At 39.6% G+C, this 26,563-nt stretch overlaps 6 protein-coding genes and 2 pseudogenes across 6 annotated transcripts; 5 read left to right on the top strand and 3 right to left on the bottom strand.

Annotated features, from left to right (window-relative positions):
* Window positions 1-1,542: 1,542 nt before the first annotated feature.
* LOC146305445 (uncharacterized) lies at window positions 1,543-2,487 on the top strand (annotated as a pseudogene).
* Window positions 2,488-4,132: 1,645 nt separating this feature from the next.
* LOC146305446 (uncharacterized) lies at window positions 4,133-5,574 on the top strand (the record flags this gene model as incomplete). The annotated part of the gene is made up of 2 exons (XM_084713105.1): window positions 4,133-4,743; window positions 5,556-5,574. Coding segments are annotated over 2 exons (630 nt in total), but the record flags the coding sequence as incomplete, so codon positions are not given.
* A 2,791-nt stretch (window positions 5,575-8,365) lies between these two features.
* Window positions 8,366-9,280, top strand: LOC146305447 (uncharacterized). The gene has a single exon (XM_084711593.1). It carries the CDS (start codon window positions 8,366-8,368, stop codon window positions 9,278-9,280), a length of 915 nt encoding a protein of 304 aa, XP_084567719.1.
* A 1,920-nt stretch (window positions 9,281-11,200) lies between these two features.
* LOC146305448 (uncharacterized) lies at window positions 11,201-12,133 on the top strand. Its single transcript, XM_084713106.1, has one exon. It carries the CDS (start codon window positions 11,201-11,203, stop codon window positions 12,131-12,133), a length of 933 nt encoding a protein of 310 aa, XP_084569232.1.
* A 2,119-nt stretch (window positions 12,134-14,252) lies between these two features.
* On the top strand, window positions 14,253-16,278 carry LOC146305449 (uncharacterized). The gene is made up of 2 exons (XM_084713107.1): window positions 14,253-14,390; window positions 15,328-16,278. Exons 1-2 carry the CDS (start codon window positions 14,253-14,255, stop codon window positions 16,276-16,278), a joined length of 1,089 nt encoding a protein of 362 aa, XP_084569233.1.
* Window positions 16,279-18,655: 2,377 nt separating this feature from the next.
* On the bottom strand, window positions 18,656-19,582 carry LOC146305450 (uncharacterized). Its single transcript, XM_084713108.1, has one exon. The coding sequence runs from the start codon at window positions 19,580-19,582 to the stop codon at window positions 18,656-18,658; it is 927 nt and encodes a 308-aa protein (XP_084569234.1).
* A 1,998-nt stretch (window positions 19,583-21,580) lies between these two features.
* Window positions 21,581-23,886, bottom strand: LOC146305451 (uncharacterized; annotated as a pseudogene).
* A 1,716-nt stretch (window positions 23,887-25,602) lies between these two features.
* LOC146305452 (uncharacterized) lies at window positions 25,603-26,538 on the bottom strand. Its single transcript, XM_084713109.1, has one exon. The coding sequence runs from the start codon at window positions 26,536-26,538 to the stop codon at window positions 25,603-25,605; it is 936 nt and encodes a 311-aa protein (XP_084569235.1).
* Between the last annotated feature and the right edge of the window lie 25 nt (window positions 26,539-26,563).

A 26,563-nucleotide genomic window follows, 5' to 3' on the forward strand; every position in this document is an offset into this window, starting at 1 on the left:
GTGCTGAGAAATTCATCATAGATTCCCTCATATATTCCCTTGGACTCTTGCTGGCATGTGAAGTATGGACTTCTGCTAAAAATAAATAAAAAATGGTAAATGGCCAAGACCTGACACCAATAGAATTAAGCTTGACTATATACGCCTGAAACGTGACAGCAATATATTCGCCTGGACTCAGGTGTATTCAGGTGTGACACCATCATTTCCAGGTCCGGTGGGAGGTTCTTTTGTAAAAGTTAATGAAGGCTCAGCCACAGCTGCTGGGTTTATAAGACAGAGCCCTGGGAAGCTGAAATTTTGACTAACTATTGGCAAGAAATCCAGACTTTTTCCGGGTCCAAAGTTGGACCTTTTTGAGAGCCAACACTATCACTGATGTTTACCTGGCTCAGGTTAAATATATTACATAACCCTACTTAGACATTTGCTGACATTAGCACTTGTTCTAGCAGGCATGTTATTATTTTAAGACTTTTATCATTTGTTAATATCACACATCTTGTATCTATGCTTTTAACAAATGCTGTAAAGTAGTATGTTTGAATTGTTGTAGTTCCAAAAATGTGCTTACAATAAAAAAATATGCCTAATTAATCTTTACGCCTTGTGTACATTGTCTTTGTTTAAACTGGATGGTTTTAAGTGCTTCAAGCGTTTCTGGGAAAGATGCTGAATTCTTACCAATCTAATGTTGACCCTGTTTGGACCTCCATGTGCATCTTTTAATCTGAGAATTTTCTATTTTGCTGTGGTAAAGAGGTATAAAGTAGCACTATCATTTTTGTGCCTCCACACCAGTAACTTGTCCGTCCATCCCATTGTTGCAAACATGATATCTCGAAGGAATTTCTTCAAACTCATCTCAGATACTAAATAGATCATTCATGGATTTGTAAAAAGTAATCTTAGCAGCTGTTAATACTTGCTGCACAGTTTGTGCTCTGCTCTCCCTGGAAAAGGAGAACATGATGATAAAAATTTGCAGACAGAAATGGACCGTATTAAAAAGCATCACAGAGTCTGGGTTGGTTTTGCAACATGCAAACATCCCCACAGTCGTGCTTCCAGCTGCTCATCCCAGAGATTAAGTCTACATGCACACGGTCGGTACATTGAAACTGTGAACGGCTCATTAAATCACCTTTCATCACACACACTCACATGGTAACAGACTGTATATATTTGGATCAGGTATCAGTTTAGAGCCATCACTGACTCAGGAACACGGCTGGAGGAAGATCAGACTGACAAGGTGGGTGTCCTTTACTATCATCATAACATGTCTTGGTTAATAATGTTCATGCCTGCATTTTGAAATATCTGCCAATTCTTTTCTTGATTAATGAGTAAAAAAAAAGTGGAAAAATGTCCGTCACAACTTCTTAGAGACCAAAATGATGTCCTCATATTTCTTGTTTTGTACAATTAAAATTCCAAAACCCAAAGATTTTTAATTAATTAATTTTAATTTAATTTTCACGATTGCATGGAAATTTAATTTTATTTTTATCGCTTTCTCACTCTGCTCCTTACCTGTAGATGTCAGCCAACTCCTCTTCCTCCTCTAATGTCTCTGTCCCTCTGTCTTCCCCCTCGTCCCCCACCAACATTTATTTTTTCCTGCTCGACTGCTTCAGCTCCACAGCTGGCGCTTACAGCACCATCGCCTTCATTGTCACCAATATCCTCTTCCTTCTCCCTCTCTGCCTCCTTGTGCTCTACCTGGGCCACCAGCGATGGAGTCAACAGCGCCGCAGCGCGATTACGAGCCACGCCGATCTCTTCACCTACCACATGGTCCTCATAGAGCTCTTGAGTGTCTTTGGGTCCACGCTCATCTGTTGCGGTGTCCACACTGATCTACCACGAATGGTGATGGTGGGTGTCTACCTTTTTGTGATCAACTTATCTGGACAGATATATTTTCACGTCCTGACCTGTGTGGAGCGCTACCTGGCTGTCGTTCACCCCATCACCTACCTGAGCCTGAGGAAAGCAAAATGGATCAGAATCAGAAACATCGCCGTTGGCTGTGTTTGGCTGCTGTGCCTTGCGACGACAGGCCTGCTGTCTGTGGAAAGCCAAATTTCCACAGGAATCATCTCTATTTGTGTCACAACCGTCATCTTAGCTACTGTCTCTTTCTGCAGCCTTTCTGTTCTCTGTGTTCTGATTCGTCCAGGGCCAGGGGAAGGGGGTGGGCGCAGACAGAGGGTTGACCAATCAAAGCTGAGGGCGTTCTACATCATCATGGCCATACTGGGAGTGTTGTTGGTCAGGTTAGGAGGCTATACATTTTTCACCGGTGTGTATGTGTCACTGCAGCTCGGGGAAACTAAAAGGTGTTTTGGGTGGCTGTCTTTTCTCTGGCTCTCTCTGCCCAGCAGTCTGGTGTTACCTCTGCTCTTTCTGCAGAGAGCAGGAAAACTGCCGTGCTGTAAGAAAAACAAATAGTCAGCACACTTTAATTTTATTTGTAAGTAACAAGTTACTTTAAAACACTCTCTGTGTAGATTAATGTGCTACTGATTACACTGCTCTTGTGTTAATTTCACATCAAGTCACTGCAGAAGTACAACTAAGCATTATAGAGTGTTAATGCTGGTTTTAGTGGGTTTTTGCAATGAACCACGTTTCCCATCATGCCTAGTGCTGGACTGTTTTATAACCAAAATTCAAATTCAAATTCATGTTACTTCATATAGAAGTTAAGTTACATAGCTTTGTGTATCAAACATAACCTCAATGTGATGCTTTTATTTCATTATAATTGATTATTTTAAGACTTGTATCATTTGTAAATGTCTCACTTCATGCTTTTATTGTTTGGTCTAATGAAGAACTGTTAAAGCTTACATTTAAAATAAAAAAATATCTGACTAACTAGTCTTTGTTCAGACCTCCATGTGTATTAATCTGGCCAGACAATTAATATTTTTTGCTAATAAAACGAAAAAAAAGAACCTTATCTCCTGATAACTAATATGAATAATAATGTGTTTTTTTTCACTGAGTTTCCATGACAGTCTGACCATCCCCACAACACAAAAATAAAACAGAAGAAAACAAAACTACACTGATCTTTTCCAAGTAATCTTTAATCTACATTTGATTCTGTCAAATCTTGATCTTAATGGAAAGATAAAATCAGTTACTTTTGAAATGGTATATTATATAACTGGAAGCACAAATATCAGCTCAGATACTAAACGAATTATTAATAGATTTGCAGAATATGTTTGATTTTAAGTTTATGGTAGGACTAGCTGGTGAGAAATTTAAGATTTAGCAAAATTATACACACTGGCAGACTGAGGCTGGCTGAGGGGCAGAGGCGAAAAAAAATGAAAAGGGCACCAGTGTAGCACAAGTCGTGATGCATTTAGGGTGAAACAGTTTCAATTCAGGGTTTAGATTAATCTTTTTTTTATTCTGAAGTCATTCTGTTCTAACATGATGTAACACAGTGGTTGTTAGATGTTTCCCTGCTCCAACACACCTGATTCAAATGATCAGCTCGTCATCAAGCCTCTGCAGAAGCCTGACAACAGCCTGATCATTTGAATCAGGTGTGTTGGAGCAGGGAAACATCTAAAACATGCAGGACAGGGTCCCTGAGGACCAGGGTTGGGCACCACTGATGTAACATAAAGTCAACAACTACCACACCTCTGTAATAAAAACACACATAACAAATTAAACCTTTAAAGGCACATAGAGACCAAGTAATTTTCATGCATGTGGGGAAACCTGTGTGGCACTTCATCACATTTTCTCCACTGGCAGGGAACTTTATTATGTTTCATCTACCACAAGGGTGTCTAAACGTGCATTTTTGCATTGTTATTTTTAAACAATGTATTTCAGTCCACCAGTGCTTTCTGGACTGAATGGATTAATTGGTTTATGTTTCAGATGTTAATAATTAGGACACAGTTCGTGCTCTGATCTCCCTGGAAAATGAGAACGTGACCAAAAAAAATTGCAGAAAGAAATCAACCGTATAAAAAAGCATCAAATGCAGTCATCATGCAAAATTCTCCACAGTCCTCGTCCCAGAGATTCAGTCTAAGTACACACAGCCGGTACAGTGAAACTGTGAACGGCTCATTAAATCACCACACACACACACATCATCATCAGCGTCCTCATCCTCCTCCCTCTCTACGTCTTCGTCCTCTACCTGGGTCACCAACGATGGCGGCAACAGCGCTGCAGCGCGACAATAAGCCACTCCGACCTCTTCACCTACCACATGGTCCTCATAGAGCTGATGAGTGTTTTTGGCATCATGCTCCTCTGCTGTGGCGTCCACGCTGATCTCCTACAAATGATAACAGTGGGTGTCTACCTTTTCATGATCAATATATTTGGACAGACTTTTTTTCACGTTCTGACCTGTTTGGAGCGCTACCTGGCTGTCGCTCACCCCGTCACCTACCTGAGCCTGAAGAAGGAAAAATGGATCAGAATCAGAAATGTCAGCCTTGGTTGTGTTTGGCTGCTGTGCTTTGCACAAGCAGGTCTCATATTTGTGCCAGACCAAGTTTCTATTCACATGATAGTTATTGGTGTCGCAGTCTTCGTCTTAATTGTCGTCTCTTTCTGCAGCCTTTCAGTTCTCTGTGTTCTGATTCGTCCAGGGCCAGGGGAAGAGGGCGGGGGCAGACAGAGGGTCGACCAATCAAAGCTGAGGGCGTTCTACACCATCACGGCCATACTACCAGTGCTGTTGGTCAGGTTTGCATCGTGTTGTAAGACCACAGAAACTGCATTAATGTTTGCAATATGGAACAGATTTGATCAGACAGAAACACGAGCACAACTGAAAATTCACCAAAGCCCGACCTCTTTTATTACTGTTGCTACAGAGTTTTACATCTTATTATGGCAGTTTAGAACATCAAGGCTTCATGTATCAATGTGATGTTTATAATTCATTATATACGTGTGTGAGTAGTTTTATTTATTTGTGTATTTATTTATTTTATGTTGTGTTTGTCCATTAAAGTGACACTGAATCAGATGCTAATCATCTGCAACTGATCCTGTGTTTGGACATTTTTTTAATCTGGGAAAAAAAAATGTTTATACTGCTTCATTCATTAAAAAGTATAATGTGTCACCATGCATGTTGAAAAGCTCATGTTGTCTCTTTCTTTTACACACACATAACTCTAACTAACCAGTGCTAACTAACTCAGGTGGCTCGCTAACACAGCAGTGAGTCCTTTAAACCACTGGTTCCCAACATGGTGTGTGGGGCCCCTTAGGTGGGCACCAAACATCACAGGGAGTCCCCAAGGCAACTAAAATCACAATTTGTACAAAAGTAGGCGTAAAAAACTACCTTTGCTATTTTGCTTAAGTGCTTGAAACTACTTTAAATTGTAATCAGATTACTTTCATTCTAAATTTCTGCCTGACTGAAATTGTTAGTTAGTTTAGGTTGGGAACCAGTGATGTAGACCACCACGTTGCTTGGTTGGGGTAGTGCACACATTTCTTCATTGCACTTGACAAACTGCTGTAATCTCACCCTCCATTCTTAGAAGAACCCCGCAGATCTAAAAGATTCCAGATGTGTTCAGTCTTGTCTGAAGTAACTGGAGGTTTTGGGGGTCTGACATGCCTGGGCCCTATAGCTGATTCAGGGTCAGATGCTTATCACTGGTATTCGTAAAGATTCAGTGATTCACAGATAAACACTTGATAGAAAATACAATACAATAAGGGACTAAATGAATGGATTGGTTTATATTTATATTTCAGTTGTCAAATCTAAGCAGATGCTAACTGCAGCACAGTTTGTGCTCTGGTCTCGATGGAAAAAGAGAATATGATGATAAATCTTGCAGACGGAAATTAACCGTATAAAAAAGCATCAAATGCAGGCATCATGCAAAAATCTCCACAGTCCTGCTTCCACCTGCTCGTCCCAGAGATTCAGTCTAAGTACACACAGTCAGTACTTAGTAGTTAAATCAGCTTCCACCACACACACACACACACACACACACACACACACACACACACACACACACACTCATGTGTTAATAGACTGTATATTTGGATCAGACATCAGTTTCGAGCGCCACTGACTGAGAAACACAGCAGGGGGAAGATCAGAAGAAAACTACGGACGAGGTGGGTGTCCTTTAAGAACATCATGTAACTTGTGTTGGTTAAAAGGACCAGTTAAAAGGTCATAAGTTCTCAGAGACCAAGATGACGTCAGACTTCTTGTTTTTTCAATCAGTATCCTCAAAACCAAAGATATTTGCTTTGCAATGACATGAAACACAAAAACAGCAGCAGAATCCTCTCATTTGAGAAATATACTGTTGCTACAGAGTTTTATACCTTATAATATCAGTTTACAATCTATCAGTAGGATTTTAAGGCTTTGTGTATCAATGTAATGTTTATGTGATGTTTAATGTCACAAATCCTGAGGAGATCTTGCTGTAATTTAGAAACATTATAACTCCAATTAACAGCTAATATATATATATATACATATATATAATGTATTCATGTGTATTTTGTATTTTGGGTGTACACATTAAAGTGACACTGAATCCAACACCAATGATCTGCAGCTGAATGTGTGTTTGGACCTTTAATTTGGGAAGAAACTTTGCTGAATTCATTGAAAGGTGCACCTCCTACACCTGTTCCAGGTTCACATATCCAGTAGCACTGAGTCCTTTAAACCATCAGGCAGGACAAGTTTATTCATACAGCACCATTCAGACACAATGCACTTCAAAGTGCTTCGTATGAGCATAAAAATACATTTAAATAAAATGTTAAAAGAACATTAAGAACATCAGTTCCCAACCTGGGGTCCAGGTTCACCTCAGGTGGGCGCCACACATCACACGGAGTCCCCAAGACCTTGTCTGCTCCGAGGAAATTCAGTCATCTAGTTATCTACTCACCCAAACGCTGAATGGGGTTGGGTTTATTTTACTAGTCTGCAAAATACTGCTTGAGTTTCATAGCAAAGCAGCGTTGCAGAATCCCCCAAACTACAAACACTAAGGCCGACCATCACTCGTCATGAGGGTGAGTAGATAATGACTGAATTTTCATTTTTGGGTCAACTATCCCTTAAGATAAAATCATAACATATACAAAACTATTTAAACATATATACAAAAATATAACATCCAGTTTAAACAAAGCCAACGTGGGCAGCCATGAATTACACTTTGAGAGCCAAAACTGGAAACACTGACCATCACAATTAGTCATATTCTACTGCATATTGTGCATTGTAGACTAAATAAATGAGTTTATTTATATTTCAGTTGTCAAATCGAAGCAGATGCTAACTGCAGCACAGTTTGTGTTCTGGTCTCGCTGGAAAAAAAGAATATGATGATAAATCTTGCAGACGGAAATGAACCGTATAAAAAAGCATCAAATGCAGGCATCATGCAAAAATCCCCACAGTCCTGCTTCCACCTGCTCGTCCCAGAGATTCAGTCTAAGTACACACAGTCAGTACAGTGAAACTGTGAACGGCTCATTAAATCAGCTTCCACCACACACACACAAACACATACACACACACACACACACACACACACACACACACACACACACACACACTCATGTGTTAATAGACTGTATGTTTGGATCAGACATCAGTTTCGAGCGCCACTGACTGAGAAACACAGGAGAGGGAAGATCAGAAGAAAACTACGGACGAGGTGGGTGTCCTTTAAGAACATCATGTAACTTGTGTTGGTTATTAATGTTAAGAGCAGCAACAATTAATTTGATTATTGATTAATCTGTTGATTATTTTCGCAATGTGTCAAAAAAATGAAAAAAAGTCCATCATAAGTTCTCAGAGACCAAGATGACATCATCAGGCTTCTTGTTTTTTCAATCAGTGTCCTCAAAACCAAAGATATTTGCTTTGCAATGACATGACACACAAAAACAGCAGCAGAATCCTCTCATTTGAGAAACTTGAACCAGAGAATGTTGATTATATTTTCACTGTTATGTTTTTCACTGTATATGTACTCTGTATTTCTAAGTTTAAAATAAAAGTAATATTGTAATATGATACTTCACTTTTCAAAGTATTAAATTAATTCCCTAGCAAGCTATGAGACTCCAGGTGTTTTAGTTATTTAAAGTTACGCTGCACCTACAAACCTCATAAAGAGCATCTGAGTTCTGACCGATATCAATGAAACCTGATTATTACTAAATTAATCTAAATTCTACAGAAATTCTAACTCAAGATTTACATGATTTTACTATTTCTGCTTGTTAATTTTGTTTTTCTCTTTCCATCTGTTCCTCTTTTTCACTCCTTCTCTGCCTCTTGCTCATAGTTATGTCAGCCAACTCCTCTTCCTCCTCTAATGCCTCCCTTCCTCCTCCACCTCTCTCTTTCTCCATCAACATAAATTCCTCCCAGTCCAGCTGCTTGACTTCCACACTTTTCACTATCAACGTCACCGCCTTCACCATCATCAACGTCCTCATCCTCCTCCCTCTCTACGTCTTCGTCCTCTACCTGGGTCACCAACGATGGCGGCAACAGCGCCGCAGCACGACAATAAGCCACTCTGACCTCTTCACCTACCACATGGTCCTCATAGAGCTGATGAGTGTTTTAGGGTTCATTGTCTTGTGTTGTGGCGTCCACACTGATCTCCCACAACTGATGATGGTAGGTCTCTACCTTTTCACGATAAATATACTTGGACAGACTTGTTTTCACATCCTGACCTGTGTGGAGCGCTACCTGGCTGTCGTTCACCCCATCACCTACCTGAGCCTGAAGAAGGAAAAATGGATCAGAATCAGAAACATCACTGTTGGCTGTGTTTGGCTGCTGTGCTTTGCAGAGGCAGGTTTCATATTTGTGGGAAATCAAGTTTCTTTTACCGTCATGCATATTTGTGTCACAGCCTTCATCTTAATTGTCGTCTCTTTCTGCAGCCTTTCTGTTCTCTGTGTTCTGATTCGTCCAGGGCCAGGGGAAGAGGGTGGGGGCAGACAGAGGGTCGACCAATCAAAGCTGAGGGCGTTCCACACCATCACGGCCATACTGGTAGTGCTGTTGGTCAGGTTTGGGGGGGATATACTTATCTGTGCTTTGTATGTTTCACAACGGCTGGGGGAAACAGAAAGGTGTGGCATCTTTTTGTTTTTCTTCTGGTTCTCTCTGCCCAGCAGTGTGGTGGTACCTCTGTTGTTCCTACAGAGAGCGGGAAAACTACCGTGCTGTAAGAAAAACAAATGAACCATGAACCAATCAGTTTAGAACGGAACACAATTACTAAAAGAGCAAAAACCTGCACTGTCTTCTGCATTAGTGTAATACGAACAGATGTGATCAGGAGACAGTTGAACAGAAATGACCATTTGCCAACACTCACCCCGTTTTGTTACTGTTGCTATGAAATATTACATCTCGAAATGGCAAGTTACAATGAAAGAAGTAGGATTTCAAGGCTTTGTGTATCGGTATGATGCTTGTAATTCATTACTGATTGATTATTTAATGACTTTTATCAGCTGGAAATATCACATCCATATCTATGTTTTTTAAGTGTGATGTAAAGTAGAATGTTTGGTGTAATTTAGAAATATTATAGCCAATTAAAAATGTGTTCTTAGAAACTACATTTATTATTTTTTTATTATTTTAAAAAGATGTTATTTTGTCCTCTCTTAAAAATAGTAAGGTCCTTTGTGCCCCCTCATGCTTTGTGAAATAAATTATTATTATTGTTTTAGTAAAGAGTGTGTCTAAGCCTACTTTGTTGGTTGTTGACAGAAAAAAAAAAAAGTTAAACTTATACTTATACTTTACTTTTACCAAATGTAAAGGTTCTAAGAATGGAAACTGATAATTAAAGTAAATTTCTGACAATAAAGCTTTGAAATGTTATTCTTTTGGTCTCTGAGTTTGTGGCTGGGGAGGGAAGTAACAGAGTAAATACTAAGATCAGTAAAGTGATTGCTATGTCTTTCTATGCCTTATGTCATCTTGTTATGAAATTTTGGGTTGTCCAACTTCACAAAGGTGATGAGAGGTGACTTAGTTTATTGCATATTCAACCTAAAACACATCCATGAATTAATCACGGCACGACTGATAGATGCGTCCCACTGTGCGCAAGACAGCAAAGGTGGATTTGGACACACCTTGAATAAATTAAATCCATTGCGACTTGTACTTTCAACTTGTGCTTTAGATCAGCATAAGATAGACCCCCATGTCTCAGAACCTGTCAGTGCTGACGTGTCTTTGGGCAAGGCAGTGAAAAGGTACTGTTCTGCACCTGTGAGGGAGAAAGGTCATATTGCAAACTACAGCTGCAGGTCAAAAGCAATGCAAAGTGAATGTGCTATACAACATGCAAAATTGGCCACAAACAATTAAATGCATGCACGCGCACACACACACACACACACACACACACACACACACACACACACACACACACAGAAGGACTAAAATTTATATGGACAACACACGAGTTCACAATCCAGACACACAGGCGACACAAGGTTGGAAAGATCAGAATCCAAAAACTACAGACAAGGTGAGTTAATTTTATTGACAGATATTAAAATGACTTGTAATAAAATTATTCAGGCTGGAAAAACTATGTTTTTTAATTGTTTCAATGTTTAAAATACAGTTTGACTAGACCAAAAGATTAAAAAAGATTTTTAAAAAGAAAAAAAAGATTATATTCTTTATTATTGTACTTGTTGCTGAAAAGATGCTAAAAAGGCCTCTTATTTTAAACAAATAGGTTCCACATACATTATATATCAGGTGTATCAAAGGCAAATCTGTTGTGGCTTGCTGAGGGTAAATTATAAAGTCTAATATGAAGAAGCTCCCCTGTAGATGTGGTGCATCAGGAGATACTTTTGTATCTCTTGCCAGATGGCAAATGGGAATTATCTTTTAGTCCCCTTCAGGCTCTGTGCAGGCACTTCAACTTGTTGTCCATGATAAACATGACAGCATTGCCACTTTGAGCATGTTAGCATGCTAATATTAGCATTTAGCTCAAGCCTAAACAACCTCAGATATCTGCTAATTCTCACATCATTGTACATTTAACTATTTCTATTTGTTAACTTTGTTTCTCTCTTTCTATATTTCTCTCTTTTCACTCTATCCTGCTCCCTGCCCATAGTTATGTCGCTCATCTCCTCTTCCAACTTGAATGCTTCCCTTCCCTTTTCCCTGTCTTCCCCCATCAACATGTTTTTTGCCATGTACAGCTGCTTCAACTACACAGCAGGCACTGCCACCATCAGCGCCTTCACCATCACCAACATCCTCATCTTCTTCCCTCTCTCCTTCCTCGTCCTCTACCTGGGACTCCAACGATGGCGGCAGCAGCACACCAGCGCGACAATAAGCCACTCCGACCTTTTTACCTACCACCTGGCCATCGCAGATCTGATGAGTATCGTAGAGTTCACACTCATCTGTTGCGGTGTCTACACTGATCTCCCACAAATGATAATACTTGGTTTGTTCTTCAATTCCATCACCTTATTCGGACAGATGTTTTTTCACGTCCTGACCTGTGTGGAGCGCTACCTGGCTGTCGTTCACCCCATCACCTACCTGAGCCTGAGGAAGGAAAAATGGATCAGAATCAGAAACATCACTGTTGGCTGTGTTTGGCTGCTGTGCTTTGTTGTGACAGGTCTCGTGTCCACGGCAGACAATATCGGCATGCTCATCACCTTCTTTTGTGTCTTAGTCTTAACCATCATTGTCGTCTCTTTCTGCAGTCTTTCTGTTCTCTGTGTTCTGATTCGTCCAGGGCCAGGGGAAGAGGGTGGGGTCAGACCGCGGGTTGATCAATCAAAGCTGAGGGCGTTCTACACCATCATGACCATACTGGGAGTGCTGTTGGTCAGGTTTGTGGGAAATATGCTTGGCGTTTCTGTGTATGCCTCACCACATCTCGGAGAGAGAGAAAAGTGTGCTGTCTGGTTCTCTGTGTACTGGTTCTCTCTGCCCAGCAGTCTGGTGTTGCCTCTGCTCTTTCTACAGAAAGCAGGAAAACTGCTGTGTTGTAAGACCAACAATAAATCAGGACAAGAATCAGATTAGATTCATATAGAACATCTAAGAATGAAAAACAATTTTGAGAGAGCAACAGCCTAGATTGTGTTTGGTAACATGTGGGTGACATATTTCAATTAGTCCGAGATGAAGGATTGTGATTTTAGAGAGCTGTTTGTACACTCAGTCAACTAAGGCCAATCAAACTGCCTGCTGCAGGGGTGAAATGTCAACAGGAGATGTAACCTGGGAGAAATGTTGGCACAGTAGACCAATTCCTAATGCCTGCACCTCTTAGTTACACAAAATTCAAATATAAAACATATACGAAAGCAGCTTCTTGTTTTTGCCACGTGAACTGCCAGCTGTCACTGGCAGATCTAAGCTAATGTAAAAGTTAGCTCCATGAATTGGAGTCTTTAGTCAACTGCTTAATGTTTCAAGGTGACTTTTTTATATTCATATGATGATGGTTGTATAGATGATACCAGGCAGGGGTGAAAGAAAGCGAGCGGGATCCAAGGAGCTGCCTGCTGTGTAGATGTTTTTTCTTCATGTATAGCTAAAATTCACATTTGCTCATGTATACACATTGCTCTGCACTTAGATGAGTCTCATGTCCCCCTTAGACATCAGTGTCCTCATATGGAGGTGTAAGGTCAGGTCTGCGGTCCCCATAAACCTTGACTCCACTTATATGTCCCCCTTAGACATCAGTGTCAGGACACAGTACTTGAGCCCCAGTCTCCAAGCTGAAAGTCCTGTTTGTTTGAGCCATCCATCCATCCCACCTCCTCCAAATACAAACTCACTCCTTTCTCACTCGTTATACTTCTCCAGTCCTACTTACTATGTCCACAAGGGGGCAGGGTTAAACAACAAATTGACATATCAGTCAGAATAAGCTGCTTGCACTTGCGACCAACAGCATTATTTTGGTGAAGAATAAAAAAAATACTTCTGCTTCTTAATTGTTCCAGTGTGTTTGTGGCCTGTACAGACCTGTGGGTTTTTAATGGAGTGGACCCTACTTGCTTTCCAAAACTGTCAAGTTACAGCTGGCTAACGGCTACTTAATCAAGGCTGTGGGGTTATGGCAGGCGCTTTGGTCCAAACCAGCACCAAAAATGCTTAGAAATTATCTTCCATTTTAATGTGCATGTAAGAGACATTTTGAAATATTTTACTTCTCATTATCTTTTGTTTCATTACCTGTCCTGCTCTAATTTCAAACAAAACAAATTGTTATGATTTTGAAAGTTTTGTCAATACTCATAAATCATTATGCTGCATGTAAACCATTTAGATCTGAATATTTGATTGTTTGCTTTGCTTGTTTGTGATGCATACAGCTGAGGGTGGTAGCAGAACAATATAAAGTGATAAAGGTTGGAGTAGCAAATGCAATATCAGAAAAATCGTAGTCAAACATTGTTTGGGTATTAAAATAAATGAAGTGAAACACACACACAGGTGTGTAACAGGTGTTCTGGCCTTATTGATGCTGTTTGATTTGAATAAGCAGAGGTTTTAAGTAACAGCTCATTTAAATACTGTTAAATATCCACTTTAATATACAGATGAAGTGAAGAATATATAAAAATAGACAGAACACCAGAATTATTTACTGTATCTAATAAAGAAAACACACAGTGTGTAACTTCTTAATGAATTATGACTGTTGCATTGTGGTAAATAGTGTTTGAGCTGTAGCTGTTGTCTGTCTGATAAAACCACTTCAACTTGGGAAACTTGGTTATCAACATACATCATAAATCAAAGTAGTTTTTAGTTTTATTAATTTATTTCTGTTCACTTTCTTTTATATTGCAGTGTTTAAGCAAAATAAAGTACTATTTTTACCTTATACAATAATGTTTATAAGTGCACTAATCAATATCCAGTATAATATATGTATGGCCTTAAATGATTTGAATACATGTAATGAACAATAATTCAAATGTGTTTGTGTGCAGTCTGTGCATTTTAAATACAGATTGAGATTAAAGTGTCCTTATTGAAGGCTGAAAGTTTCCTGTCTTTAAAACTGTCAGTGTCTTGGACGAAGGCAGTGGAAGGTGAGGTTGTTGTTCTGAATCTGTATCTGTGAAGGAGAAAGATGACAAACTGCAAACTAAAGCAATGCAAAGTGAATGAGTTATACAACATGCAAAAACAAAAGCCACAAATAAATAAGCACACACACACCCACTCTCACACAGAGATTAAAATTTATATGGACAACACACCAGTTCACAGTCCAGACACACAGACAACACAAGATCAGAAAGATCAGAATCAAAAACAACAGATGAGGTGAGTTTATGTTAATGATCTTATGACTGGATAGATATTATTAAAATGATAATGATAAAAGGATAAAATTATTCATTCAGTTGTGTTTTTGTTTTAATGCAGCTTGAGTAGACAATAATAATTCAACAAAGATTTTTAAATAAAGGAAAAAGGATTATATTCTTTATTATTATACTTTTTAAAAGGATTTTGAAGATTTGTTTTGTTTTTGCTGTGTCTTTCAGATTGTTCAGAAATCATTCTCACTTCATATTTCCACATTTTCTTTTATGATATTTGTCATACATCTTGCATGCCAATGTTAGTATTTTATTATCAAGTATAGCTGGCTGTGGTGGTACATAAAGTTCAAATCTGTCTCCTCAAAATTTGATTTGAAACAGCATGCATATTTCATTTTTTTACATATATATTTTTGAGGATTTCTTAAAGTTACATATAAGTTTTGGAACAACGTGCTGCCATCTAGACAACATCTTTTTCAGAGAAGTCCCTGCTTATTTTAGCTAAGGCAAATTCTGCACGTGTTGCAACTGCATGGCTTTGTGGTAACAAGTAGGAGTTCAGTATGAGGCACAAAATATGACAACAGAGACCTCGGACTGTTGAGCACGTGAAGTCAGACAACTTTCACTTGACTTTCTATTTTAAAACAAACAATTCCTCAGTGTTTCTAAATGCTTACTGCTGTATCACAGTGGTAAACGTGCCACTATTGCAACTTTTTTTTGGGAATTTGTCGCAGGCATCAAATTCAAAATGAGTTCATAATTAAAAAAATCAATAGATGAATCCTGCAAAGCACTGCAGGTTAACAAGCCACCATTGCTGCGGTGGTATCACCGTACATTATGAGCACAAATGAATGCAAGTCATCATAAGAAGTTTGACAATTTTTCTCTCCATCTTTCCCTCTTTTTCACTCTCTTTGCTCCATAGTTATGTCAGTCAACTCCTCCTCCTACTTGAATGCCTCCCTTCCTTCTTCTTCCTCCTCTTCCTCCTTCAATATGTATACTTTTTTCTACAACTGCTTCATCTCCACAGTTGGAACTTTTAACATCACCGCCTTCACCATCACCAGCATCCTCGTCCTCCTCCCTCCCTGCTTCTCCGTCCTCTACCTGGGTCACCGACGATGGTCTCAACAGCGCTCCAGCACAACAATAAGCCACTCTGATCTTTTGACCTACCACATGGCCTTTGCAGATGTGATAAGCGTCTTTGGGTCCACACTCACAACCTGTGGCGTCCACACAGCTGTCCCACAAATGGTAACTGTGGGTATCCATCTTTGCACCATAAACCAATTTGGTCAGATGTTTTTTCATCTCCTGACCTGTGTGGAGCGCTACCTGGCTGTCGTTCACCCCGTCACCTACCTGAGCCTGAGGAAAGCAAAGGGGATCAGAATCAGAAACATTACCATTGGCTGTGTTTGGCTGCTGTGTGTTGCAGCGACAGGTTTTATATACATGGAAGATGTGTTGTCCGTTGACATTATGTCTTATTGTATCGTCGTGTCTGCCTTGATTGTCATCTCTTTCTGCAGCTTTTCTGTTCTCTGTGTTCTGATTCGTCCAGGGCCAGGAGAAGGGGGTGGGAGCAGACAGAGGGTCGATCAAACAAAGCTGAGGGCCTTTTACACCATCATGGCCATACTGGGAATGCTGTTGTTCAGGTTGGGGGGCCATATACTTGCTACTTATGCACATTCATCAACACAGCTGGGGTACAGCAGAAGGTGTGGTGTTGGCATGTCTTTGTTCTGGTTCTCTCTGCCCAGCAGTCTGGTGTTGCCTCTGCTCTTTCTACAGAGAGCAGGAAAACTACTGTGTTGTAAGAACAACAATGAATTAGGACAAAGATCAGATTAGATTACTTTACAGTATATAAGAATGAAAAACAATTAGTGAAAGAGCAAAAGTCTGGTTTGTTTCTGGTCAAATGTTGATGGCATTGTCAGGAAGAACCAGTGAAGTTAATCTAAAAGGCTATATTTTGATGGACATATCAATTAGTCGTAGGTTAAGTATTGTGATTTTGGAAAGCTCCTTGTCCACCCCGGGCAACAAAAATTGACTTCTGCAGCTGCAATAAGAGGAGCTTTGATCAGGCACAACTGACAATATACCAGTCCTGGCCCCTTTAAGTTACTCAAAATTCTACATTTTTGGAAGTGGGTTTTTATATCAAAGCATGGTTTCACTTCTTAAGATTTTAACCATCATACATACAGAACACAAAATTAGTTAAATGTGGTTGGAGTCATGTTAAAGTTTGCACTTTGAGTGAAAGACTATGGATTAAAATATCCAACAAACTCCATGTCTGATGTGATGAGAATGTCACTGCGCTGAAGCCAGGTGTTCTGGGCTGACACTAATTCATTTGAATAACTTTGTGTATCACATACAACTTACAATGTCCTGCTCATAATTCATTCATGATTAATTATTTTAAGACTTGTGCAATTTGTAAATGTCACATATCCTGTATCAAAACTTAAGAGTATTTTGAAAACTATGACTTGTGGTGTTTTACATTAAAAATATGACTACTCTTGATGGTCAGTGTTTTCATTTTTGGCTCTCAAAATGTCTTCATGTATAAGTTGTGGGTGCCCACACTGTTGTTATTTAAACTGGATGTTCTATGTTTCTAGCTTTGAGTGTAAATGGGCGAAACACAGAATCTTTACTAGTACTACTGACGTGCAGCTGACCATTGTTCAGACCTCCATGTGTTTTATTCTCTAGGAAGGACCAAACCATCAGCAAGATGCGTTTAAATTAAACTTGCTGTGTGCATCATAGGGAAACTTTGGTGGGGAATCAACTGTAGTGCCGTGACACGGTTTCACCACCAAGACATTCAGTTGCTTCAGGCAAGACTGACCAGATCTGAAATTTTTGAGATTCAAAGAAAGTGTTTTGGCACACCGAGGTAGCAGGATAAATCCTGAAGAAGTGTCCGGAGTGAGGAATCACAGAAATTCCAGTCAAGTGAAGTACATTTTTGACACTTTTGACACTTGCTCTGACTCAGAGATGAAGGCGTGTGTGTGCAAGTATCAGCTTTAACAGTACAGTACCCTAACCAAATGATGTGGTGGCCTACATTATGGCTGAAACCTCCTGTTAATACGGGGTAGTGATAGCAGCATCTAGTGGCTCTAACACTAAATATAATCCCAGTCTCTGGTTCATTTTCTCAAATGAGAGGATTTTGCTGCTATTTTTGTGTTTCATATCATTGCGAAGCAAATTTCTTTGGGATACTGATTAAAAAATCAAGACATTTGAAGACATCATCTTGGTCTCTGAGAAGTTAGGATGTTTTTTTTCCATTTTTTTTGCCATGTTGAGGAATCAAAAATGCACAAAACATTTTTAGAGTCATTATTCATTACATTTATTCCGCCACTGAAAACCATACATATAGTACACTGGATGCTGATTGACTGATGCACATAGTAAAAAAAGGAAAAATAATAATCACTTTTATGCTGATATATTTCTTATACTGTGCAACTTTCTACCAACATGCCAACATAAAAGAAAGCAAACACAAAATAATAAATGAAATAATAAATCTTGAAACCACTGATTTAGGATACATTTTGATACCCAAGTATATGCAGATTTGTCCATTTTCCATGCTTCTGTTTCCATTGAAAAGTGTCTTTAAAAAACAATGATTATGCTTCAGAGGTCACTTTTCATATAAACAAAATGTAACACAAAGTAATTCAAACAATGAAACAATAGAGTTTAATAAATCAATAAAAGAATCTCAAAATCAATTCTGAAGCACAGAGGAAATCAGTGCCGACAGACTTTAAAATAGTAATTAGTAATAATAATAGTAAAAGTAATTGAGCAACATTTTTCTTAGATAGTAGAGCATTACAGTAACAAATTCTGCAGGCAATAAAAGCATGCATTAGTGTGTCTGGGTTGGCTTGAGAGAGAAACTGCTGCACTCTGGCAACGTTCTTTAAATGATAAAATGCTGTTTTAGTTATGTTTCTAATATATGGTGCAAAACGACAGTCCAAATCAAACTAATAAGAGCTAATCCCCTCTTGGCCTATCACAAGTGCAGAATAATTTAAATAGCCACAACTTCCTAGATTAATGGTGGAAACTTTTTATTGGTTCCTCCTGATGATGTCACTCACATGACACTGAATACAATCCAGGTTTTGCTCTCTCAGGGATTGTTTTTTCTTCTTTGGTACCATACACTAATTTAATCCAAGCTTTGTCCTGATTTACTGTTGTTCCTACGACACGGTAGTTTTCCTGCTCTCTGTAGAAAGAGCAGAGGTAACACCAGACTGCTGGGCAGAGAGAACCAGAATGTAGACAACCAAATGGCACACTTCTCAGTCTCACCCAGCTGGTTTGTGGTAAGCACAGAACAGCCAACCAGATTCCCCACAAACCTGACCAACAGCGCTCCCAGTATTGCCACAATGGTGTAAAAAGCCCTCAGCTTTGCTTGGTCAAACTGTTGTCTGCTCCCACCCCCTTCCCCTGGCCCTGGACGAATCAGAACACAAAGGATAGAAAGGCTGCAGAAAGAAACGACAAATAAGATGGGTGGTATGACAAAACCATACAGGATGAGGAGGAGAACATTATCTGCCAATGACAGGAGACCTGGCGATGTAAAGCACAGCAGCCAAACACAGCCAATGGTGATGTTTCTGATTCTGATCCCTTTTGCTTTCCTCAGGCTCAGGTAGGTGACGGGGTGAACGACAGCCAGGTAGCGCTCCACACAGGTCAGGACGTGAAAAAGCATCTGTCCAGATATGTTGATGGCGTAAAGGTAGACACCCACAGTCATCACTTGTGGGAGATCAGTGTGGACACCACAACAGATGATTGTGGACCCAAAGACACTCAACAGCTCTGCAAAGACCATGTGGTAGGTCAAAAGGTCAGCGTGGTTTGTTGTTATGCTGGAGCGCCGTTGGCGCCATCGTTGGTGACTGAGGAAGATGACGAGGAAGCAGAGAGGGAAGAGGAGGAGCATGTATATGAGGGAGAAGGTGGTGACACTGATAGCACTAACCGTGGAGCTTAAGCATTTGTACATAGTAGGCATGATGATGGAGGGGGAAGAAGATGGAAGGGTGGCATTGGAGGAGGAAGAGGAGTTGACTGACATAGCTATGGGCAAGGAGCAGGGATTCAAGTCAAAAGAGAGAAAGATGGAGAGAGAAACAAAATTAACAAATACAAATAGTGAAAAGTAAAACATGACCTGAGAATTAGCAGATCATTAAGGCTGTTTAGGCACAGTGGCAATGCTAAAATGGTGATGTTTAGCAGGTAAGGCTCACCATGGTCACAATGAGGTGCCTGTTTAGAGCCCAAAGGATAATAATAATAATGTTCACCCAGCTGCCGTCTGGCAGAAAGAGGGCTCAGCCTCAGGACATGGGGTGTATGCTCTACACACTGAGCTACCTGGCCATGAAAAGCAGTTTTAGTTTTATTTATTCTTCTATGACTTATTATTTACTCACTCCAATATCATGTTCAATATCTTCAAAAGCCTTTTTAGCATCTAACAAGTCAAGGAATATAATCTTTTTAAATTGTTTAATCTTTCTCTCTAGACAGGATGAATTTTACAGTAAAACAATTTGTGCTCTGTTTGGTGAGCAGCATTATTTTATATAATTTATATATGTAAGATAAGAAAAATAACAATCCACCAGTCATGAAATCATTAAAATAAACTCACCTTGTTTGTCGCTTTCAGAGTCTGACCTCTCTGATTTTCTGCCACCTCTGTGTATGGACTGTGAACTGGTGTGTTGTCCACGTATATTTTAATCCTTGTGTGTGTGTGTGTGTGTGTGTGTGTGTCTGTGTGTATGTGTTTGTGGCTTTCTTTTCTTTGCATATTGTTTGTTTGCTCATCCGCTTTGAATTGATTTGCAGCTTTAGTTTGCCATATGTCATCTTTGTCCTCAGCAGATGCAGATACAGAATAGCGCCCTTTCACTGCCGCGCTCTAAGAAACCTCAACACTGACGGATTTTTAGACACAAACTTTAAGCCAGCGTGATGTGCACTTATTCAAAAATACATACTTAGACTGCACACAAACACATTTGTAGTAAAGACATTGAATAAGTGCTCCTACTTTTACCTGTCTTTTTTTTTTTTTTTTTTTACAGTATACAGTATCTATACTTTTGTTCGGGTAAAGAATGAGGGAACAAGATTCTTGTTTTTACCCTCTACAGTATGCATTATGATACCAGTTGGTAAAAAAAAAAACTGCAATGTTTTTTTTGTCATATAAAAGACCAGAAACATACCATGATGGCAATGAATAAAGACAAATAGCTATTGTTTAAAATCAGAATACAGTTTATTACGATAATAATTGAAAAGACAGTCAGTCACATTTCAGTATTTGATAACTTGTGTCACATTTAAATGCTTTTCAAACTTTTCAGTTTTCTGGTGTGTCTTACATGTCATGCAGTCTGTTGCAATCATTTCTTGTGATGCTGCCATCTTTTGCTCACTGCTTATGAGTTAAAATAAAATAAAATATAACTGTTATCAATCCATTATACACCTTGTCTTATGTTGGTTCAACAGTACTTATATCTAACTTTACATTAACAAAAATGTCATGGTGGGAATCCACAATGGTATGGTGTTACTACTTCATATTTACATTTTAACAATTTACCTATCTATGAAACAAAGTAAATTCAACAATTAAAAGTTAAACTCACTGATTATTGTGAATCCATTTTTTCATATGACAGAATAAAATGACAGAAAAAGATGTGCTGAACCATGTTAGTAAGGCTGCAAAAAAGAGATTCAACATGACCTCCAAGGAGACGTGACAAATTTAAACACTGCTATTAGTTTCCTTAGTGTTTGAATGTTTTACACAATAATTATGGATGTACTGTGTGAGTGTAAAGCGGCAAAACATGGGTAGCAGGCTTTGGTAAATGGTCTATTGTGGTAAAAACAAGTACATAACTTCTGTGATTAATGCTAAGAAGATGTATTGGCTCCTCCTGATGATGTCATCCACATGTCACTGAACGCAATCCAGGGTTTTCTCTCTCAGGGATGGTTTTTTTCTTCTTTGATACCGTACACTAATCTAATCTGATCCTTTTCCTCATTCATTGTTGTTCTTACAACACGGTAGTTTTCCTGCTCTCTGTAGAAAGAGCAGAGGTAACACCAGACTGCTGGGCAGAGAGAGCCAGAATGTAGACAACCAAATGACACACTTTTCAGTCTCTCCCAGCTGTGTTGAGGCATACGTAGACATGGCAAGCGTGTGTCCCGCGAACCTCACCAACAGCACTCCCAGTATGGCCGTGATGGTGTAGAACGCCCTCAGCTTTGATTGATCAACCTGCTGTCTGCCCCCACCCCCTTCCCCTGGCCCTGGACGAATCAGAACACAGAGAACAGAAAAGCTGCAAAAAGAGACGACGATCAAGGTGAAGGCTAAGATCAAAAAAAAGATGATGAAACTATAAACTTTATCTGCCACAGACATGAGGCCTGGCGATGTAAAGCACAGCAGCCAAACACAGCCAATGGTGATGTTTCTGATTCTGATCCCCTTTGCTTTCCTCAGGCTCAGGTAGGTGATGGGGTGAACGACAGCCAGGTAGCGCTCCACACAGGTCAGGACGTGAAAAAAAATCTGCCCAGCTATGTTAACTGAACTAATGAGCAAACCCACAATTATCATTAGCGGGAGATCAGTGTGGACACCACAACAGACCAGTAAGCACCCAAAGACACTCAACAGCTCTGCAAAGACCATGTGGTAGGTAAATAGGTCAGCGTGGCTTGTTGTCATGCTGGAACGACGTTGGCGCCACCGTTGGAGACCCAGGTAGATGACGAGGAAGCAGAGAGGGAAGAGGAGGAGGACGCTGATGATGTTGAGGGCAGTGAGGATGAAACCACCGACTGTGGAGGTGGCGCAGCTTGACAGGAAAAAATACATGTTGATGTTGGGGGAGAGGGGAGAGGGTGGATGGGAGGCATTAGAGGAGGAAGAGGAGCTGACTGACATAACTATGGGTAAGGGGCAGGGATAGAGGAAAAAGAGAAAAAAAATTATCACACAAAACGTAAATAAAAATGGAATGCAATGATTTCAAAAAACTTTTCAAACTATATTCAGTTGAATAATATATAGAGATATATAGAAACAATGTGCTTTAGTTAGAGCATGAGCTCCGAACGGTGTGAGGACCCAATTAGATTTGCTTGGATTATTATTTTATTTATTCTTATTTTTATATTTCTCCCTCTTCAAACACATTTTTCAGCCGCTAAACATGCACGATGGAGCATAAAACATTTCTGTCATGGTAAAAAATTGTAAGATGCAGCTTTTAGTGGCGGGCGAAGCCCCCATGGCACGTTTCACCGATATGCATAAATATCACCACAAACATATATCACACTGAGACACACTCAGACCTATCTGGAGTCAATTTTGGCGATTTCCATGCACTGTATTTTAACAAACTCCTCCTACAGAATTCATCATAACAACTTCAATAATTGGTGTGCGCCATCTAGACTACTTTGTGATCAAAAGTTATTTAAAACATTTATCGCTTGTTGAAGGGCGTGGCCGTGGCGTAGCGTCAAATTTTGATGTCTCACCCTGAAACACGAAATTGCTATAACTTTTTACATAAATGATCCGACGTCACCTGATTGATCACACTCCCAGCCTGAACACACTAGGACAGGGTCGGAGCTGCAGCCCTGACGGGTGTGCGGGTGCGAGGGCTCGTCCAATGCTGCTTTAATTCTGTCTCATTTTTCCTTGTCTAGAATACAACATGAGTAAAAGCTAACTAATCTTTCACTGTCCCTGTTTGCTGTTTCAAATTAGCAGCATTGGGGCTGAACTTTTATGTGCAGCCTAACAGCAGCCAGACAGCTGTATCTGACAATGTAACACTTAAATTCATCACGTAAAGTCATTTCATTGATAAGATTTACACTAAAATCATGCTAGAAATCATGCAAGCATGAAATGAGACAGTTTAAATATCTTAAAGAAGACACAACATGTAGAAACACATGCAAGGTGAATCTCTTTGTGTAGACAAGCTAAATTTGAAAAACAGATTAAAGTGAGGGCTATTTTATACAGTTTTAATGTATAAGATGGCAAAAATAACAAAACAATCTGTCAATCATGAATAAGATCATCAACCCACCTTGTCTGTTGTTTTTAGATTCTGATCTTTCTGATCTTCTGTAACCTGGGTGTCTGAACTGTGGACTGGTGTGCTGTCCACATATAGTTTAAGCCTTATGTGTGTGTGTATGCTTGTGTACATTGGACTGTTTGTGGTTTTTCTTCTTTGCATGTTGTATAGCCTATAAAAATTGCTCAAAACCAATTGATTGCTTTTGATTTGTAGCTTTAGTTTGCATCCTTCCCCTTTACATATGCAGATGCAGAACAGCAGCTTTCCACGGCCCTGCAGACACTTTGAGACATTAACTTTAGGAATTCGCTGTAATGTCCCTCCGTATTCAAAAATACACACGCAGAAACACATTTGAGAGTCATTTTTTATCACTTTTATTCCATAGTTTAAAGCTATACACATATTATTACACTGGATATTGACAATTTAGTGCACATTTAAACATTATTACATGAAGGTAAAACTGTAATGCCTTTTTTATGACCTTCTCATATTGTACAACTTTTCTGGCAATAAACTTCAAAATCACTTACATTTGCATTTTCTGAATTGAAGGATTATACACTCTTTTCAAAATAATTCAGATTATCACAACAATTTCTTGTCACAGAGTCTAAAATAAACTAAAAACGGGCCATTTTGGAGGAAGTGATTTAATCAGACACAAAAAACAACTGGCTACAGTTCAAAAGCAATTTATCATAAAGGCAGCAGTCATAATTCATTTAAAGGTTACATGTTGCATATTCCCTTATTAGAAACAATAAATAATTCAGGTGTTGGGGAATGTCTGTATTTTTGACCATTGTTTAACTCATCTCTCCATCCATCATGTCTGACAGGAATCAAATGAGCTGTAACTTAAAACCGGTGCTTATTCAAATCAAACAGCATCATTAAGACCAGAACACCTGTCTGTCTGCGTGTCTGTGTCACACAAGCTATAAACCAGACTTTAGTCCTGAACCTCCCCTTTAAATGTGGTATTTGGTTCATTTCATTTACTTATTTTGAGTGTTTTTAGTATTTCTCTGATGTTGGTTGTTTGAAAACGGCACACTCTCAACCATTTATATTAGATTATTTTTTAATAAAGATAGTAATCATTGTGGTTCTATATCTGAGAAATTAAGATCTGGGGTAATTTCATAATGGAACTGTTTCTGAATGAGGACTTTCTGATTTAATCATACATACATCGTTATTACAGACGGTGACTGCAAAAATAACAACAATCAACAATTTTTCAATCCTTGAATAAATAATAAGTCATAACATTAAACTTTAATCCATGAGGGGCCTCACAGGCTCAGGAAAGAAGCTGTTCTGTAGTCTGGTGGTAGTGCAGCGGATACTCCAGTATCTCCTGGCAGCAGGTTGAACAGACCGTGGCTGGGATAGGTATTGTCTTTTAGTGCCACATTAAGGTATCAATTATTGTTTGATTTATTAGTTTCTTATTGCTCCTCATGCTCAGCATACATGATACTACTCACATTCTTGATTGTGACTTTCCTGAACAGTCTAATCGGTCCTTAAAATAAAATATGGCTAGCATAGAAAGTATTCCAATTGTAACATACACTTGATTTTTTAATTTTTACATGGCTAAAATACATTTTTCTGCTGCCCCCTCTGTTGCTCTTTTTTTAATGCACCTAGCTGTTCACACCAGCTCTGTGCATCTCACTTGTCAGGTGCATCTGAAGGGTGTAAACACAACCTGAAGCATTTATTGAGACTTCAAGTTTATGTTTTTGACAATAGACACATAAATTGAGATTTGTGCCCAGTAAAAAGGTACTGAAAATGTTTTTTCTGCTCTGTTATATAATGAACTGTAACGTTTTTTCTGCCGGGTTTTTGTGGGCAAACTGTACGTTTACTGCCACAAGACAACTTTGCAGCTAAGCTTTAATCAAATCAAATTTAAGCTGCTCTACTCCGATCCTTGTCCTGATTCAGTGTTGTTCTTACAACACAGTAGTTTTGCCGCCCTGTGTAAAAACAGCAGAGGCAACACCAGGTTGCTAGGCAGAGAGAACCAGACCCCGGACATTAAGATCACACACCTGACATAATCACTCACAGCCCTGGAGGTGAAAATGGCAAGAACAAACACATGTCCCCCAACCCTCAATAACATTACTCCCATTATGGCCATGATGATGTGAAATGCTCTCATCTTTGACTCGTCGACCCGGTCCCTGTTCCCGCCCCCTTCCCCTGGCCCTGGACGAATCAGAGCACGGAGAACTGAAATGCTGCAGAAAGAGACGATCACTAGGGAGAGAGCTAAAAGACAAAGATCCAGGACCGTGTTATAATCTGAACGCAGACTGGCTAGACAAATCCATCCAAAACTAAACAGCCAAACACATCCGATAATGATATTTCTGATTCTGACCCCGCCCCTCTTCCTCAGGCCCAGGTAGGTGATTGGATGAACAACAGCCAGGTAACGCTCCGCACATGTGAGGATGTGAAAGAAAAGTTGTCCGATTGAAACAACCGAGATGAAGCGCCCACCCCATTCCATCATCCATGGTACACTGAAGAAGATGCCAAAACAGTAGAGACCACACCCCAAGATGCCGATCATCTCCATGGCAACCATGTGGTAGGTGAAAATGTCCGCGTGACTTGTGGCTGTCCCGGATGCTGTGGAGCGCCGTTTCAGCCATCTTTGCAGACCCAGGTAGAAGATGAAGATGCAGAGGGGGAGGAGGAGAATGATGTTGGTGACGCAGAAGATGGTGAAGCTTAAAATGCCTGATCTGTAGTAGAAGCAGACGTTTAAGGCAGAACTGACAGAGGAATTAGAGGAGAGGAGGTGAGGAGGAAGAAGGGAGGAATTAGAGGAGTTGAAAGACATAACTGCTTGTAAGAAGATGTGACGA

This window comes from Lutjanus erythropterus, chromosome 23, assembly GCF_056507025.1.
Source record: "Lutjanus erythropterus isolate fLutEry1 chromosome 23, fLutEry1.hap2, whole genome shotgun sequence".
Lineage (NCBI taxonomy): Eukaryota > Metazoa > Chordata > Actinopteri > Lutjaniformes > Lutjanidae > Lutjanus > Lutjanus erythropterus.

Excerpts from the sequence above, each read along its gene's own strand:
- LOC146305447 (XM_084711593.1), top strand. The coding sequence starts at position 8,366 with ATGTCAGCCAACTCCTCTTCCTCCTCTAATGCCTCCCTTCCTCCTCCA.
- LOC146305448 (XM_084713106.1), top strand. The coding sequence starts at position 11,201 with ATGTCGCTCATCTCCTCTTCCAACTTGAATGCTTCCCTTCCCTTTTCC.
- LOC146305449 (XM_084713107.1), top strand. The coding sequence starts at position 14,253 with ATGCAAAAACAAAAGCCACAAATAAATAAGCACACACACACCCACTCT. Across the intron at positions 14,391-15,327 it reads AGAAAGATCAGAATCAAAAA|CTTTGCTCCATAGTTATGTC; the intron begins CAACAGATGAGG and ends CTTTTTCACTCT.
- LOC146305450 (XM_084713108.1), bottom strand. The coding sequence starts at position 19,582 with ATGTCAGTCAACTCCTCTTCCTCCTCCAATGCCACCCTTCCATCTTCT.
- LOC146305452 (XM_084713109.1), bottom strand. The coding sequence starts at position 26,538 with ATGTCTTTCAACTCCTCTAATTCCTCCCTTCTTCCTCCTCACCTCCTC.